Source organism: Lynx rufus, unplaced genomic scaffold, assembly GCF_022079265.1.
Source record: "Lynx rufus isolate CCGP_SWC_20201006 ecotype Redwood Valley unplaced genomic scaffold, mLynRuf1.p SCAF_4, whole genome shotgun sequence".
Taxonomy (NCBI): Eukaryota; Metazoa; Chordata; class Mammalia; order Carnivora; family Felidae; genus Lynx; species Lynx rufus.
The window spans coordinates 50,352,821-50,371,266 of NW_025814856.1; the positions used below are offsets into that span (position 1 = coordinate 50,352,821).

The 18,446-nt window shown below is 34.9% G+C and overlaps 1 protein-coding gene across 1 annotated transcript in view; it reads right to left on the bottom strand.

Moving 5' to 3' along the window:
• Window positions 1-18,446, bottom strand: part of RAD18 (RAD18 E3 ubiquitin protein ligase) — a 99,443-nt gene that overhangs the window by 48,168 nt on the left and 32,829 nt on the right. The window contains exons 7-8 of the mRNA XM_047096012.1: window positions 5,098-5,174; window positions 3,767-3,827 (exon numbers count right to left, since the gene is read on the bottom strand). Coding sequence (XP_046951968.1) covers window positions 3,767-3,827; window positions 5,098-5,174 — 138 coding nt within the window. The remainder of the gene's footprint in view (window positions 1-3,766; window positions 3,828-5,097; window positions 5,175-18,446) is intronic.

Below are 18,446 nucleotides of genomic sequence, written 5' to 3' on the forward strand. Positions count from 1 at the left end.
CAGACTTCCTGGGGTGCCTGGGTGGCTCAGTCAGTTGAGCATCCAACTTCGGCTCAGGTCATGATCTTACAGTTTGTGGGTCAAGCCCCGCATCAGGCTCTGTGCTGACAGCTTGCTCAGAGCCTGCAGCCTGCTTCAGATTCTGTGTCTCCTTCTCTCTCTCTGCCCCTCCCCAGCTCATGCCCTGTCTCTGTCTCTCAAAAACAAATAAACGTTAAAAAAAATTTTTTTAATATATATATATAAATAAATTAAATAAAAAATAAAATCAGACTTCCCGAGAAATAATTTACACACAATAAAATTCGTGAATTTGAAATGAACAATTTGATGCAAAAAAACCTGTAGTCGCATAACTACCAATGCACTCATGAAATAGAAGACTTAAATCACCCAAAAGAGTTCCTTCCTGATCCCCTTTTCCCCCACCCACAGGAGCTGGCAGTACCAATATGCTTTCTGTTACTAATTTTTGCCTTTCTAGAACTTTATATAAATGTTCATTCAAGATGCTACCCTTTTAGTTTCGCTTTTGTTGTAGCACAATGTTGTTGACATTCCCCCCATGTGGCTTCGTATGTCAAGGGTTCTTTTTTATTGTTAAGTACTGTTCCATTGTATATGGATATATCATAATGTGTTTATGGATATTTAGGTTGTTTTCAGTTTAGGATAATATGAATAAGCTGCCATAGCATTTGTCCATAATACTCTTGAAATTGTTTAATACAATTCATGGATTTTGTTTTTTGGAAATTATATCTCAATAAACCTGACTTCCTATCTCTGTGTGGATATATGCTTTCATTTCTCTTGGATAAATAGTTAGGAGAATGACGGGGTTGTATGGAGGTATATAACCTTAAAACAAACTGCTAAACTTAGTTTACCTAAGTGGTTGTATCATTTTGCTTTCTCACCAGCAATGCATAAGATTTCCATTTGCTCCACATCCTGGCCAGGAGTTTGGTATTATCCTTTTTTTTTTTTTTCCCCTGCCATTAAAATAAGTATATAGTATTATTTCATTTAAAATTATATCTTCCTGGGGTGCTTAGGTGGCTCAGTCAGTTAAGCATCTGACTTTGGCTCAGGTCATCTCACAGTTTGTGGGCTTGAGCCCCGCATTGGACTCTGTGCTGACAGCTGGGAGCCTGCGGCGTGCTTTGGATTCTGTGTCTCCCTCACTCTCTGCCCCTTCCCACTCACATTCTGTATTTCTCTCTCTCAAAAATAAATGTTAAAAAAAATTTTTTTTAATTATACTTTCCTAAAGATTAATGACTAATAAGATTAACCTATATGTTCATGTGGTTACTTGACACTTAAATATTTATTTCGCTGAAGAATGTTTCAGTCTTTTACCCTTTAAAAAAAATATATATATATATATGGCATATGCCTTATTATTGAATTGCAAGAGTTCTTTACATAATATAGATACTAGTATTTTGTCAAATATAAATTTTACAGTATTTTCTCACAATCTGTGGCTTGAGTTTTCATTTTCATATTTGCCTTTTAAAGAGTAAACACTAAATTCTACTGAAATATAACTTATCATATTTCCTTTTAGCTTTCTCTTTCACAATTCATACTATTTGTGAAAGATGATAATGTCAACTGTGACTATAAAGTTTTATTTATTTCATTCAAATCTGTATACTATTTACTCTTATTCCTTCACACTGTTGACGACCTACAGTACAATAAAAAATGTGAGAAAGAACATATCTACCTTGCTCCCAATCAGAAGAAAAGTATTTAATATTTCATCATTAAATATGATGTTAGTTGTAGGTTTCTTATAGATATTCTTTACCAGATTGAAGAAATTCTATTTTGGTAAGAGTTTTTATATTAATGGGTGTTCAATTTTGTCAAACACTTATTCTGCATCTATTTTGAGAACCATATAGTGTTTTTTTAGTCACTTAATACAGTGAATTACAATGATTAATTTTCTAGAATTAAACCAATCTTGCACTGTTAGGATAAATTCCACTTGGTTATGATGTATTATCTTGTATATGTATTGCCAGATGTAATTTACTAAAATTTTGTTAAGGATTTTTGCATCCATGTTCAATGAGGAATATTGGTCAGAACTTTTTTTTTTAATGTTTATTTATTTTTGAGAGAGAAAGAGACAGAGACAGAGCACGAGCGGGGAAGGAGCAGAGAGAGAGGAGACACAGAATCTGAAGCAAGCTCCAGGCTCTGAGCCGTCAGCACAGAGTCCGACAGGGGGCTCGAATTCACGGACCATGAGATCATGACCTGAGCCGAAGTTGGACACTTAACCGACTGAGCCACCCAGGTGCCCCATGAACTTTTATTATACCATCTTTGGTTTTTAGTTTCATGGAAACTTCAGCCTCATAAAATGAGGTAAGAAGTATTCCTTCCATTTCAATTTTCTAGCAGAATATGTCTAAAACTGATTATTATTTCCTTCCTTATATATTTCATAGAATTCACCAGTGAGCCCACTTGGACCTGGGATTTCTTCAGGAATTGCAAATTCAATTTGTCTATTATTTCTTCTTAAATAAAGTTTAGTAATTTGTGTCTTTCAAGGGAGTTGTCCATTTCATGTATTTTTTAAAAAATAGATACAGAGATTTATTTTAGGGCTAAATGCATTAACTTAACATGACATGCCTAGTAAAGATACAAATTTCTATTGTATGTAAACTTTTTTTTAGATATTAAATAGGGAGCAATAGTTATATCTTTTCTGGCATAATTGTTAGATATTATCTTTTTAATGGTTTAAATTACTTTCTCTCCAAGCAAATTTGCTGGTTTCCTTATTTTTACAGGCCTTATTTTTAGCAATTCACTGGTCACTTGATATTCTCTATCCTCTGCCTCAAGAAAAATCATGTTGGCTTCCCAAATATTAAGGAAGCTCCTATCACACTTATCTAACAACAGAAAAACACTGACTTTTGTTGTTCAGTCTAAGGTCCATGAACATTCTAGGCTCCTTTTCCTACTCTGGTAAGGCACAGGCCATCACACCTGTATCTAATGCCTGTGTACTGCGTCTCTCCTCCCAAACAGATCACTCCTGTACCTATACGTTCAAAGCTTAAGAAGGAAGGGGAAAAAAAAAAAAAAGAAAAAGAAAAAGAAAAAATCCTCTTAGCACAACTAAAACACATCATGTGTGGAATATCATTCCATATTTATTAACTACCTTTTGCCAGGTACTTAAATTTAAATTTAAACTAAAAAACAACCAACCAAAAATAACAGCTACCAAACTGACAAAACGTGAATGTGCTAGCCCTGGAAAAGATACATACAAAAGCCTAATAAGGAAAAGGAAGTAAGCTGGAAGTTGGTAACAACTGATAAAGTGAAAACTATTTTTGGCACAAATTTGCAAGTTACAGAAGTGCTGAAATTCTTCACAAAAGTGTTTCAGTGAGTGGCCTGAGGACAGGATGGAAAGTCAGGAATGTTTCCATTTTAACTCCATTTTATTTTCACAGAGATGTTTTGAGAGCAGCTAATTAATATTCACAAAGTACTTAGTGATAAGCTCAAAGAAGAATGTTAGAAATCAAAAAGCAGGCACATAGAGTTACAAGAAAGGTCACGGAGTAAACAACTAAAATTCAGTTAAGTAATATAGAAGAAAAGTTTACATCAAACATTACTGTAAAAACTTTTTAAAAATTAATTAAGAAAAATTACTTAAGATTAACCTGAAACCCAACTTCTCTATAAATAAAGAAAATGCCACACAACTTACGATATTTACTGTGAATTTCATCTATTTCCTTTTCTGTTTGGTCCTTTGTAAAAACCATTATCTAAAATAATCCAAAAGATCTTAATTAAAAATTAAAAAAGTGACAAAAACTGGAGTACTACAAACTTTAAAATAAGGGAAAATAATCTCTTATCTCTGTTTCATATAAACCTAGGAAGAATAACTCCTGTGTACCTCCTTTGAATATCATAATTAGTATACCTTTACTCATTACTGTTTTCTCATCTGTAGAAAATGCAACACTAATATTCATATTAACACTAACATGAAGAATTAATACAATGATCAATTAAATTTCCCACTTTTGATATTTAATTTTTCACCTTCATTAATACAACAGTAACATGTGAAACTACAAGACTGAAGAAGTATTTAGCAGATCATTAATAAGGCAAATTTTCTTGTTTGACTTCTCCCTTTTCCAACCTAACCTCTCCAAGTCTACTGGAAAGGTAATAAATAAAGAAAATATAACACTCAATATGTTAAATTTCTACTTCCACTTTTGAAAATCTTAGACTTAAGAGATCAGAAATCTACTTACATGACTCATTACAGTTTCCATCTTACAGTTAGCACATAGGTAATAATAAAATCAATGAAAATCTCATTTTTTTTCTACTATCTGATTATAAACTTACTTCCCTAAGGTCGGTGCTTTCCTTACAAACCCATTACCGATGGTCTAGGAAAAAAGTCTATTTGGGAGAGCCCATAACACTTCCTCCACTGTCATAGGACACAATGACTATTTTCTTCTTTGGTATCCTTTCCTCAAGTTTTGGACCATCAAGCTAGAGGAAGGCAATAGTGAAGAATTTTAGGTGTCTGATTCCCTCAACAAGCTTAATAGATACTCAGTCCTCATTAAGTCTTTTAATTACTTAATTTCTCCATCAGCATAATCACAGAATTACAGAATGCCAAGCTGAAGGGGGATATCTTAGAGATCATATAGTTTAACCCCCTAGTTTTACAGACAAAGATCCTAAGGGCCACAGATGTTAAAGAGCTTATCAAATGCAACCAGCAAAGAAAGGACTGATATCAAGGCCACCAGATGTACAGGCATATGCTTTTTCCACAGGACTATAATTCATTAATAAACTCCACTTTGGATTGTACTTAGCCCTAGAAGACTGCTAACTGTGATAGAATTTTGTGCTCAAAATCAGCTACAAGAAAATCATAATACACTAAATGGAAATGTGTTCCAGGACATTTCCTACTGAACAGATTTAATTTTACTGGGCATTCAATTTTTCTGCCCATCATTTCTACCCAGACAATGAAATAGACCATCAACATACGCTTTCGTTGAGTTTACTAGCTTCAAGACGCATCCTAGTCTTCTCCATGTTTTCAATTTCTTGAACTATTTCAGCAGCTGTTAAAATAAGGACATACAGGCAGTGTTAATTACATGGTTTTGATCATTGTACAACCCTAAAGCTAGATGATGGGAATGTGTGAACTACCTGTTCACACTACCTGTTGTTAATTTTCCTCTAAGTCCAAAGTTATTGCAAAATAAAAGATTAAAAGGAGTAAAACACTGAACTCTTGCACATGCAGAACAATTTAAGACATAACTGTAAGAGTACAGTAAAGTCATTTTGCTCTTTCCTTTAAAAATATAGGCATAAATAGCAGTCCCAATGGAATATGAAAATTAATTTGTTAGTGGAATCCAATTCTTAGCAGATATCTATTCAAACTCCAATGTACTAAATACAAATTTACATTTTTAGACTCAGAGCATTAAGAGCCATGGAGCAATATGAAAAGGTCTAACATACATGGAACAGAAATCCCAAAAGAAGAAGAAAGGGAAGAGAAAAATATTTGAAGATCTAATGGGCAGAATTTGCCAAATATAATAAAAGACATCAAACCACAAAGGCAAGAAACTCAAAGAATATTAAGCAGAATGCAAAAACAAAACAAAACAAAAATACAACAACATATGTAACACAGACACACAGAGAAAATCTGCGTGAGCCAGAGAAAAAGAGTATATTACATAAAGAAAAATCAAGCATTATATCATGGCTTCTCATTAGAAACTATTCAAGCCAGGGGCGACTGAGTGGCTCAGTGAGTTAAGCATCCGACTTTGGCTCAGGTCATGATCTCGCGGTTCATGAGTTCAAGCCCTGAGTCAGGCTCTGTGCTGACAGCTCAGAGCCTGGAGCCTGCTTCGGATTCTGTATCTCCTTCTCTCTCTGCCCCTTCCATGCTCATGCTGTGTCTCTCTCTCTCAATAATAAATAAATGTCAAAAAAAATTAAAAAAAAAAGAAAGAAAGAAACTATTCAAGCCAGAAGACAATGGAGTGATGAATTAAAAGTATGGGGGAAAAAACCATGCCAATCCGGAATTCTATACCAATGGAAGTATTTTTCAAAAGTGAAGGAGGAATAATGATTTTCTGAGACTAACAAAAACTGAGAGAATATGTTATTAGCAGACTTGTACTATAAAAAGTGTTAAAGGAAGTTCTTCAAGCAGAAGAAATATGAAACCAGAAACTTATCTCTTCCTAGAAGAGAAAATGAAGAGTGATAGAAATGGTAAAAATGAAGGTAAATACAAATATTTTTCTTATTTTTAACTATTCTAAAAGATAACTGACCATTCAAAACAACAATATATCGTGTTAATACCATAGGTAAAAGTACAAAACTCATGACAACAACAACACAAAGAATTAGGGATTTAAGGTATACTGTTGTAAAGTTCTTACACTGTAAGTGAAGCAGTACATCATTTGAAAGTAGACTGTAACTAACAGGTGCTTATTACAAATCCTACGTCAACCACTAAAACTTTTGGAAAAAAAGGTAAAATAAGCCCAAAGTAGAAATAAAATGTATTAATAAAAAATACTCAACCCAAAAGAGAGCAAATAAATGGAATAAAAAACAGAAGGAACAAGCAGAAAATAACGCCAACTGTATCAATAAGTACATTAAGTGTAAGTGATTTAAAAGCATCAATAAGAGATACAGAATGTAGACTCGATTAAAACAAGCAAGACCAAACTATATGCTTTCAGCAAAGAACCCATTTTATTTATTGTGAGAGAGAGAGAGAACACAGGCATGCATGCAAGCAGATAAGGGGCAGATAAAGAGGGACAGAGAGAACCCTGCACTGCCAGCGAGGAGCCCGGTGCTGGAGCTCGAACCCACAGACCATGAAATTATGACCTGAGATGAAATCAACAGTCAGACATTTAACCAGCTGAGCCACCCAGATGCCCCAGAATGCATTTTAAATAAAAGACATAGATAGGTCCAAGATAAAGGAATGGAAAGAGATGTATCATGTAAATACTAAAGGGAAGAAACTTGCAATAGCTATATTAAAAAGGCACAACAGACTTCAGAATAATGAATGTTATCAGGGATAAAGAGGGAAATTGTATAATGATAAAAGACTCAATTCAATAAGAAAACCTAACAATCTTAAATGTGTCTGCACCTAGAACAGAAATTAAAAATACATGAATGAGAACTTGCAGTTCCAAAGAAGATGGACTAGACTCATTTCTCTTCTGATTTCTCATACTCTCCCTCAGTAATTATCACTAAAACCCTTGAATGTAAGGTAACAAGTATAAGAGAACTCTGAAGGGTAGAAGGAGAAAGATGGACTGGCTAAGGGCTTCAGAAGTTAAGGGACAACATGATGATGAGTTCTTTGGGCTTCCTTTTTATCTTCTGTAAATCCCAGACTGGACTCTGGTGAAGCCTGCAACCCAGAACACACACACACACACACACACACACACACACACACACACACACACACCCAAGAAACCATTTTTCTAGCAAAGGACTATGAAAGGAGGAGACCAAAAAACTTTATGACAATATCTGACCTACTCCAGCTAAACACTGCTGATGCTTCCTGCCCACTACAGTACAATCAGAGAGTAAGTGTGGAGTATGGATTCCACCCCCCTTCTCCCCCAGCAGTAACAGGAGCACTGGGAAAGGCTTTCCTCTCCCAGCAACACAGGGCCAGTGCGGACCAAATGAGAAACCTAGACCTCAGCCAGCAGTAGCAGATAGGACCCTCACCCTCTAACTAGTGATTGGAGCAAGGATCTCAAAGAGACAAAACCTGGAGAACATTATCCTTTAAACCTGCACAGGAAATCCTAAACACATTCTTGGCCAACTCACATGTGAAATATTCTAAAAATTAATTTTAGAGGCCAAAAGGTTTGGGAAGTGGAGCACAGTATGAAACACCAGATTCTCAGAGGGCCCTTTAGGTAGTAATTAAAGGAAGCAGACCAGGACAACGCTGCAAGGGCTCTGAAAACTACACTGTCATTAGAACCACGGTCCACAGAAGTAGGTCCGGATCTGCATGTTAAACGTAAACAGGGTGAGTGCCTGTTAAAGGAGAATATTTTTAAAAGAACTAGAATCTCCTATTATAGTCAAAATGTCTAGGACACAATAAAAACACTTGTCAACTAAGAAGCAGGAAAATCATAACTTCAATGAGAAAAGACACTCAACAGATACTAACACTGAGATGACTCCAATCGTGAAACTATCTGGTAAGAATTTTAAAGGTACCATCATACAAATGCTTCAACAAGTAATCAGGAGCTCTCTTGAAACAAAAGAAAACAAACCTGCTACTGTATGTAATATTTTTATGACAGCCAGTGGTCCATTATAAAAATTTATCTTCTTAGTTTAAATGTTACATTTAAGTTATTAATTTCTTATACTTGCAAGGGACAACTAAAAAACAACAATTAGAAACAAAGGAAAACAAATGAACCCTACCGTATTTCAGTAAAACACCAAGCCACACACTGAAGAAAGATAAAAAGGAAATTATGAACACAATATCGGACTACATACCCTCAGTCTGGGAAATGGAGGCAGGGAAAGCAACTGTGGGGAGAGAGAACTAAAAAATATTCTGAATTCTTTCTTATAGGTAGGTCTGTTTTGCAGTGGTGTAGTAGTACAGATGAAGCAATTCTGAAACTATTTTAGATGTACTACGGAATTGGGACAAATTACTAAATGTGCTGATGCTATTGAAGGGAGGATTCTTCTTGTGGAAAAAAAATGGGAAGTATAAATATGGACAGAGAAAGGTATAGAACTCTGTGGGGTTGGACTGCAATCAGTATGCTCTCATGATTTCTAATGTATGTAAGTATAAATGGATTTACATTTATATATACACATACAGTATACAGGCACATAAGCATGTCATGTTTATGTACATACCCATGTATGCACATCTATATGCATGCATATATTCCTGAGCTCAATCTGCTACAAGAACCTAGAAGCAAAGGCACCAGTAGCAACGTGGAAGGAGTGACGTTAGAAAATCATCATTTTGCAACTATCAGAGAAAAGATTAGTTCATATAAAAATTACCTAAGAATAGTAATGTAGGGGTGAAATTTTAATGAGGTATAGGATATTTACATGGTGTTAAAGTGTCTCTACAGATATCCAATTAGTAGCAAGGCGAAAACTATATAATCTCCCAGTATCAAGGGAGAAACTGAGAAGATGATTAAACCAGCCATCACAAACGAGAGGCACAAAGATGTCAAACACCCTGGATGTGATATCCTGACAAGGGACAAAAAACATCACATATATAGTACTCTGGCCAGGAATGCACAGCCTTGATGTAATTATAAGGATACATCACACAAAGCCAAAGTGAGAAATACTCTGTTTTGGGGGGGGGGGGGAAACAACAACAACAAAGCCTGTATTCTTTGCCAATGTCATAAAAGACAAAGACAGACTGAGGAATTGTTCTAGATGGAAAGAGACGGAAAAGATGGCACAACTAAATGCAGTATGTGATCCAAAACCGCACCATGTACTAGAAGAAAAAAAAAAAAGAAATCTATTAGCAATCATTACTGGGTCCACTGCTGAAAATAGAACAGAGATGATAGAATGGATAAAAAGTATTGTTAACAAAGTTAAATTTACTGAAATTAATAGCTGTAATTTCATAATAAAAGAGAATATCCTTTTTCTTAGGAAATACATAGTTAAGTACTTAGTGGTAAAGAATCAAGATTATACAACTTATTCTTAGATGGTTTAAGGAAAAAATAGAAGTATATAAGTATGTTACACACATGTATTTTTATACAGAGAGAGAGTAATAGCAATTCATAAAGGAAATAAGGCAAAATGATGATAGATGATTCCATATAAAGGGTACAGATGTTTTTATGATAATTATTTCCAAATAAAGTAGTTTTAACTACTTTACAAACACAAAATTAAAGCTTTTTTGAGGAACCTAAGTGGCTCAGTCAGTTAAGCGTCCACCCCTTGCTTTTGGCTCAGGTCAGGATCTCATGGTTCATGAGATCGAGTCCCAAGTTTGACCACACTGACAGCACAGAGCCTGCTTGGAATTTTCTCTCTCCCTCTCTGCCCCTCCCCCACCTACACTTTTTGTCTCTCTCAAAATAAAAAAATAAACTAAAAAAAAAAGGCTTTTTCAGACAAAAGCTGAAAAGAATTTGTAACTAGTACATCTGCACTCTTTACAAGACATATTAAATAGTTTTTCAGGCCAAAAGAAAATGACATCAGATGGAAACCTTGATCTAAGCAAGGAGATGAAAAATACTGGAAATAGTAATGTGTAGGCACATATAGACTTTCTTTTTCATTTTTATTTTCTTTAAAAGAAAATTGACAATTTAAAAAAAAAAGAGTAAAAAGGAATTATCAAGGTTGTAACACATATAGAAGAAAAATCTATGACAATAATGAAACGAAAGATGGAAGTCATAAGATACTTCTATGTTCTACATGAAGTAGTTAGTATATTATTGGAAGGGAGACAGTGATAAGCTTAAGATACATATGGTAAGCACTAGAATAATCACTAAAAGAAAGTAAACAGATATACCTAATAACCAAATGAGGAAACAGAAAACTAAAAAATACTCAATCCAAAAAAAAGGAAGACAAAACAAAGAATGAATAGGACAAGTAGAAAAGAAAAGCAAGATGACAGCCTTGAACTCAACCTAATAGGTTAAATGAAATGAAAATGGTTTAAGCCCTATAACATAATGGTCTATCCTGTCAAATTACATTTTAAAAGCAAATCCAGGGGCACCTGGGTGGCTCAGTCAGTCAAGCATCTGACTCTTGATTTAGGCTCAGGTCATGAGATCTCACCATTCATGAGATCAAGCCCCATGTGAGGCTCTGCGCTGACAGTGCGGAACCTTCCTGGGATTCTCTCTCTCCCTTTCTCTCTGTCCCTTTCCTTCTCATGCTCTTGCTCATTCTTTCTGTCTCTCAAAATAAATAAATAAACTTGAAGAAAAAAGGAAATCAAAACCATATACCGCTTTCAAAGAAGTTTAAATATAATAACACAATGGGTTTAAAGAGAAGAAGAGTGAAGTAAGATAGAGTGGCTATATTCATTCATACCAGATAAAGTAGATTTTGAGACGAAGAATATTACCAGAGACAAAGACAAATATTTCATAATAATAAGTAGTAGTAGGTCAACTTATCTAGAAGACATAACAATACTAAATGCACATACACTTAATTATTGAGATTCAAAATATAAGGAAAACTGAAATTATTGAAAGGAAAAATGGAAAATCTATAAATATAGTTGGAGATTTCAATAATCCTTTCAGGAATTGATAGCACCAGCGAATATAGGATCAGCAAGGATGCAGAAGAACTGAATGTTACTATCAAGCAAGTTTACAGAACATTTAAGGAAAAAAAAAAAGCAAAATATTCAAGTGTTTATGGAACATTTACCAGGAAATCCTAATGCTGAGTTATAAAACAAGTCTCAGTAAATATAAAAGGTCTGAAATGATACAGAACTGGTTAAATAGAATCAAAGTAAAATGAATAATAAAAGATTTCTGGGAAATGCCCATATATTTGGAAACTGGAAATACTTCTATATAACCCACTATTCAAAGAAGAAATGGCAACAAAGATTAGAAAATATTTTAGGAGGACCTGGGTGGCTCAGTGAGTTAAGCGTCCAACTTGGGCTCAGATCATGATCTCGCAGTTTGTGAGTTTGAGCCCCGCACCAGGCTCTGTGCTGACAACTCAGAGCCTGGAGCCTGCTTCAGATTCTGTGTCTCCCCCTCTCTCTGCCCCTCCCCTGCTCATGCTCTGTCTCTCTCTGTCTCTCAATAATAAATAAACGCTAAAAAACTTTTTAAAAAAAGAAAGAAAATATTTTAACTGAATGCAAATGAAAATACAATGTATCAACATTTGTGGGTGTAAGTAAAATAGTACTTACAGGAAAATTTTGAAAGAAGAACAATCTGAAATAATTATCTAAGCTTCCACCATAATAAGCTACAGAGATAAGACCAAATTAAACCTAAAGTAATTAGAAAGAAGAAAATAATGATAGGAGGAAAATTCAATAGAATGGAAAATATGCAGTAAGTTGAGGGAAAAAAATGAAACTGAAAGCCAGTTCTTTGGAAAAATCAATAAAATTGTTATCTTATAGGTAAACCCAATCAAGGGAAAAAAGAGAGAAGACACATTTCTAGTATCAAAAACAAAAGACAGTACATTACCACAGATCCCACAGACATTAAAAGACAATGAAAGAAATATTCTTAAAAAAAATGCTGACAGCAAATTGTAAATTCAAGAACTTAGATGAAATGGACACAGTCCTTGCTAAAGATAAAAGGTTGCTTTAATATTCAAAAATCAACATAATACAAATCAAAACCACAATGACACACCGCTTCACATGGCTAGGGTGGCCAAAACAGTTAAGACAGAATAACAAATGGTGGCAAGAATGTGGAGAAACTGGAACCCTTACGCTAGCGAAATGTAAAATGTAGGCACACTGAAAAACAATCCAGCAGTTCCTCAAAATGTTAAAATGTAGTTACCATTTAACCCAGTAATTCCACTCCTAAGTACATATCTATGGAAAATGAAAATGTAAGTCCACACAGACACTTGTGTATGGATATTCATAGTTCATAGCAGCGTTATTCATAATGGCTAAAAAGTGGAAAAATCCCAGATGTCAGTCAATGAATAGGCAAAAATAATAGATCCACACAATGAAATATTATTGGACAATAAAAAGGAATGCAGTACTAACCATGAATAATGGACAACCTTGAAAAGAAGTCAGTCACTGAAGGCCATGCATTTGCATTAATTCATTTAAATGAAATGGACTTCCAGTTCTGCACAGAAGGAGGTTGGAAGTTGCCATTCCGTCTTAATAACAAGTTAAAAGCTCAACAGACCGAAAAATCAGCGACTCTTCTTAAATCCACACTGAAGAGGACACAGGGCAAACTAATGCCCCCAAGACTGTTGCGACCCCCAAAAATACGGAGTAATGGCTTACCTTAGGAGAAACTTACAAGCAGAAACTGCAGTGAGAAACATAACAAAAGATAAGAAAACCTGAATCATAATTAATTAATTGCTGGAGGTCCTGTGCAGATGATTCTGAGAGTTAAAAACTCCAGGGAGACCCAGTCATGGCTGGAGGGTGGTAGGGGAGACAATATTGTGAGATTCATCTTCAGGAGTTCAACAAAATCCTTATAGTAAATTATCAAAGAAAAATCTCTGGTTTTGAGCAGGGGGAAGGGAAAAGAAACCATCTTCAAATATACCAGTGTATTCTTCTCTTAACAAGACCTGTCCTCTCAGGGAACTAGTTAAACGAGCCTAACCAACTGGGGTATTACTAGAGCCTAATTGACCTGGGAAAGGGAAATACAGAAGTCCCCCCCTTAATTGCAGTTCTGCTCTCCACTGTTTTGGTAACTCGCAATCAACCATGGTTCAGACACAGATGACCTTCTTCTGATATATGGTCAGAAAGAAAGTCAAGAGTAGACTAACACTATATCACAAGGACCACGTGATTCAACTCTCTTAATATGCAGACAATTTATCACCTCACATTACCATAAGAAGTATGAATACACTACAATAAGATATTTTGAGAGAGAGAGAGAGACCATATTCACATAAGTTTTATTATAATATATTGTTAAAATTGTTCTATTTTATTAGTTATTGTTAATGTCTCACTGTGCCTAATTTATAAATTAAATTTTATCATAGGTATGCACGCACAGGAGAAACAATATATATAGGATTTGGTACTATCCATGGTTCCAGGCATCCACTAGGGGTCTTGGAAGTTTCTCCACACCCAACTCCAGCCTGCTCTAGCCATCTTCCCACCTAAGGGAGGAGAAAAAAACTAAGAAATACTTGGTAAGTTTACAATCCAGGGACACAGGCCCACTAAAGAATTGAGGCCTAATGCTAAGAAGCTTCCCCTCTCTGGCACACCTCACCACCACATTACTAAGGGCCTACTTAAAACAAGTTCCTTTTAACTAGTATATTATGTCCAACTAACAAGAAAAACATTACAAAAACATACCAAAAGGCAAAAAACACAAACACTGAAAAAAAAATGAACAGAATATCCAAACACTGGGAGATAAGTAAGTAAAATATCTAGAATAGACAGGTCTACGGAGAAAGTAGATTAGTAGTTGTCTAGGGCTATGAGGATTGGGAAAAAATGCTGAGTGACTGCTAATGGATATGGAGTTTCTTTTGGGGGTGATAAAAATGTTCTAAAATGTATTGCAGTGGTGGCTGCATAACTGTGAATATACTAAGAAACACTGAATTACAACTTTGAATGGGTAGTACGGTATGTGAATTATATTTCAACAAAGCTATTAAAAAATCAATGTAATAAGCCATATTACAGAATATTACTGAATAAGGGGGAAAAATGACAAACTCAATAAATGTAGAACAAGGATTGGACACAATCCAACACTCCTTCACGATTCCCAACAAACTAGGAATCGAAGAAACACCCTCAACCTCACAAAAGGCATCTTTGAAAATCTGCAACTGTCAGACTTAATGGTTAAAGACTAAATATGTTATCTATAAGACTGGTAGTAAGGAAAGGATATTTGTTCATACTTTCATACAACACTGCACTGGAGTGTCTAACCAGTGCAATAAAGCAAGAAGAGGAAATCAAAAACACACAGACTGAAAAGAAAAAAGGAATAAAACTTATTTTTATTGACATGATTGTGTAAATAAAAATCCTAGAAACAACTAGAAATAATTTAGTTTTAAAAGTTAACACTATAGATATGTATATATACATATACAAAATATACAAAGCTAAATATACAAAAATCAGTATATCAAAATGATTCTTTAAAATAGTAATGAGAAACCGACATAAAAAACATCACTTACAATAGCACCAAAAACAACGACAACAACTTAGTGGTAAGCTTAACAAAATACTAGAAAACATATATATAAAAAGCTGGAAAACAATGCTGACAGAAATTAATGGAGACCTAAACAAACAGAGACAGAACTTAACTGGTATTAAAAGACTCAGTAAAGTTATCAATTCTCCTAAATTGATCAATGAATTTAACGTAATCCCAATTAAAATCCCAGAAGGCTCTTTTTGTAGACATTAACAAACTGAGTCTAACATTTACATGGGAATGCAAAGGACCTAGAATAGTCAAAGTAATTTTGAAAAAGAACAAATTTGAAGGACTTTCTCCACCTGACTTCAATACTTGCTACCAAGTTACAGTAATCAAGGGGGTATGGTGCTGGCAAAAAAAAAAAAAAAAAAAAAAAAAAAATCCAGCATAAAGACCAATAGAACAGAAAAGATTCTAGGTATATTCACACACATATATGGTCCATGGATTTTTGACAAAGGGGGAAATGTAGATGGGGAAAGGATAGCCTTTTTAACAAATGAGACTGTTAAAACTAGATACATAGCCATATTTTTTTTTTTTTAATTTTTTCTTTCAACGTTTATTTATTTTTGGGACAGAGAGAGACAGAGCATGAACGGGGGAGGGGCAGAGAGAGAGGGAGACACAGAATCGGAAACAGGCTCCAGGCTCTGAGCCATCAGCCCAGAGCCTGACGCGGGGCTCGAACTCCCGGAACGCGAGATCGTGACCTGGCTGAAGTCGGACGCTTAACCGACTGCGCCACCCAGGCGCCCCCATAGCCATATTTTTTTAAGTGAGCTGTAACCTTTACCTCACATCAACAGAAAAAGTAACTGGAAATGCATCATAGACTAAAGCTAAAATTATAAAACTTCTAGAAGAAAACATAGGAGAAATTCTTTGTGATCCTAGGATAGGCAAATATTTCTTCATGGAATACCACAAGCATGAACCATAAAAGAAAAAAAGTGGTAACTGGACTTTATCAAAATGAAAAACTTCTGCTCTTCAAAAGACATTAAGAAAATGATAAGGCAAGTCAAAGCCTAGGATACAATATTCAAATACATGTATTTCACAAATGACTGGTATTCAGAATATAACAACTCTATTTTTTTTAAGTTTGTTTATTTTGATAGAGAGTGCACACACATGCAGGGAAGGGCAGAGAAAGAATCCCAAGCAGGCTCCATGCTGTCAGTGCAGAGCCTGATGCGAGGCTCGATCTCACAAACTGTGAGATGATGACCTGAGCTGAAATCAAGAGTTGGAGGCTTAACCGACTGAGCCACCCAAGCACCCCGAGAATATATAAAACAACTCTTATAAGCAATAAAAAAATGTTAATGGACAAAATATTTCAACAGACCCTTTACCAACACACACACACACACACACACACACACACACACACAAATAGCAAATAAATATATGAAAAGATGCTGAACATCATTAGCCTCAGGAAAATACAAATTAAAACCATCAAGAGATAGGGGAAGGGATGGTGGTGCTGCATTGATTGGCTATCTGTATGGAAAAACAAGAGAATCTTGCCCCTACCTCACAACATACGCTAAAATCGATTCCAGATAAATTGCAGATCAAAACGTAAAGGCAAAACCAATAAAGCTTTTAGAACAAAACAAGATCCTCATGACCTTGCAATAGGCAAGGACATAAAGCACTAACTAAAGGAAAAATGCAAAAGATTAGTACAATTAAGAACTTCTACTTCTTGAATGAAGTCATTAAGAGAACGAAAAGGCAAACTGAAGAGTTTAAATATACATATATATCCAGCAATATCTATATACAGAAAACTTCACGTACTCCCACAAATAAATAAGGGGAAGAAAAGGATACACAGCATAAAAAAATTGGTCATAATGCTTAGATGGGTATTTCACCAAAGAAGATATCCAGATGATCAACAAACATATAAAAATGTGCCCAACACTGTAAATCATTGGGGAAATGCAGATTAAAACTATAATGAGATACTACCAATGACCCACTAAAATGGCCAAAAAAGAAAACTGACAATACTGATGTTGTCAAGGATGTGAAAAAACTGGAACTCTCAGACCCTCCTAATGAAAGTGTGCACTGGTAGGAACAAAAACAAGAAGAAGAAGAAAAAAAAGAAATTAAATAAGGAAAAAAAAAATGTACCCTGGCACTATACTGTAGTTTTTGGCTACATTATCCATGAAAGCTAAGCAGCTGCACAAATATATCAATAATTTCACTCCTAGATATATATATATCCAACAAGTATGTGTGCCTATGTGCACTAAGACACGTAAAAGAGATAGCAACATTATTCTTAAGAGCCAAAGAGTAGACAAATCAAAATGTCCATCGACCACTGAATGGATAAACAGTGTGATATACAATGGAATACTCTATAGCAACAAAAATGAAAAGATCACAACTGTACACAAAAACATAGATGAATCTTCTAAATATAATTCTGCACAAATAAAGCCACACTGCAAAGAATACATAAGCTATTTATTATTCCATTTACATAAAGACAAAATATAGGAAAAACAAGCAAAACGAATAATCTCTGGTGTTAGAAGTCAAGGTGCTGGTCATTTGTGCAAATGAAGGCAGGAGTGATTGGAGGTGGGAGCACAGGGGCTTTGGGGATGCTGGTTCTTATCTGAAAAGTAGTTACAAAGGTATTTTCCCTTTGTGAAATTTACTCTGTGATAATTCACTAAACAATACCATTTGTATACTTTTCTGTTTGCATACTGTACTTCAGTTTTTAAAAAATTAGGCAATTCTATATATGCTAATAATTCAAAGAACTCCAAAACATGTGTGTGATTAAATGAAAAGGACAAACCATTAAATAGTGTGTATATAGTACTAACATTTTTACAAAACAATAGTCAATGACATATGTTTGTGTATAATTTATAATCATAATGGTAACATTTGTTGAATGCTAACTACTTGCTAAGATACAATGCCATGCACTTTTCATTTATTTCCTTTAAAAACACTATATAGCACACAGTATCATAATCCTTATTTTATGGATGAGAAAACTGAGATAGTAAGTAGCTTGCCCATAGTCCCCCAGTCGTAAAGCTACAAAACTGGGATTATAACCCAGCTCTCTAGATCAAGTCTTCATCCTGCACTATCTCTGGAAAGATATACATAAGAAACGGGCAGCAGGGGTTGCCTCTGAGATGGGAATAGGGACTAAGAGGCTGAGAGAAAGGCTGGCTTATCAGAGCGTATTCTAGATACCTTTTGAAGGAATACATTTGCATGTCTCATCTACTATCAAAA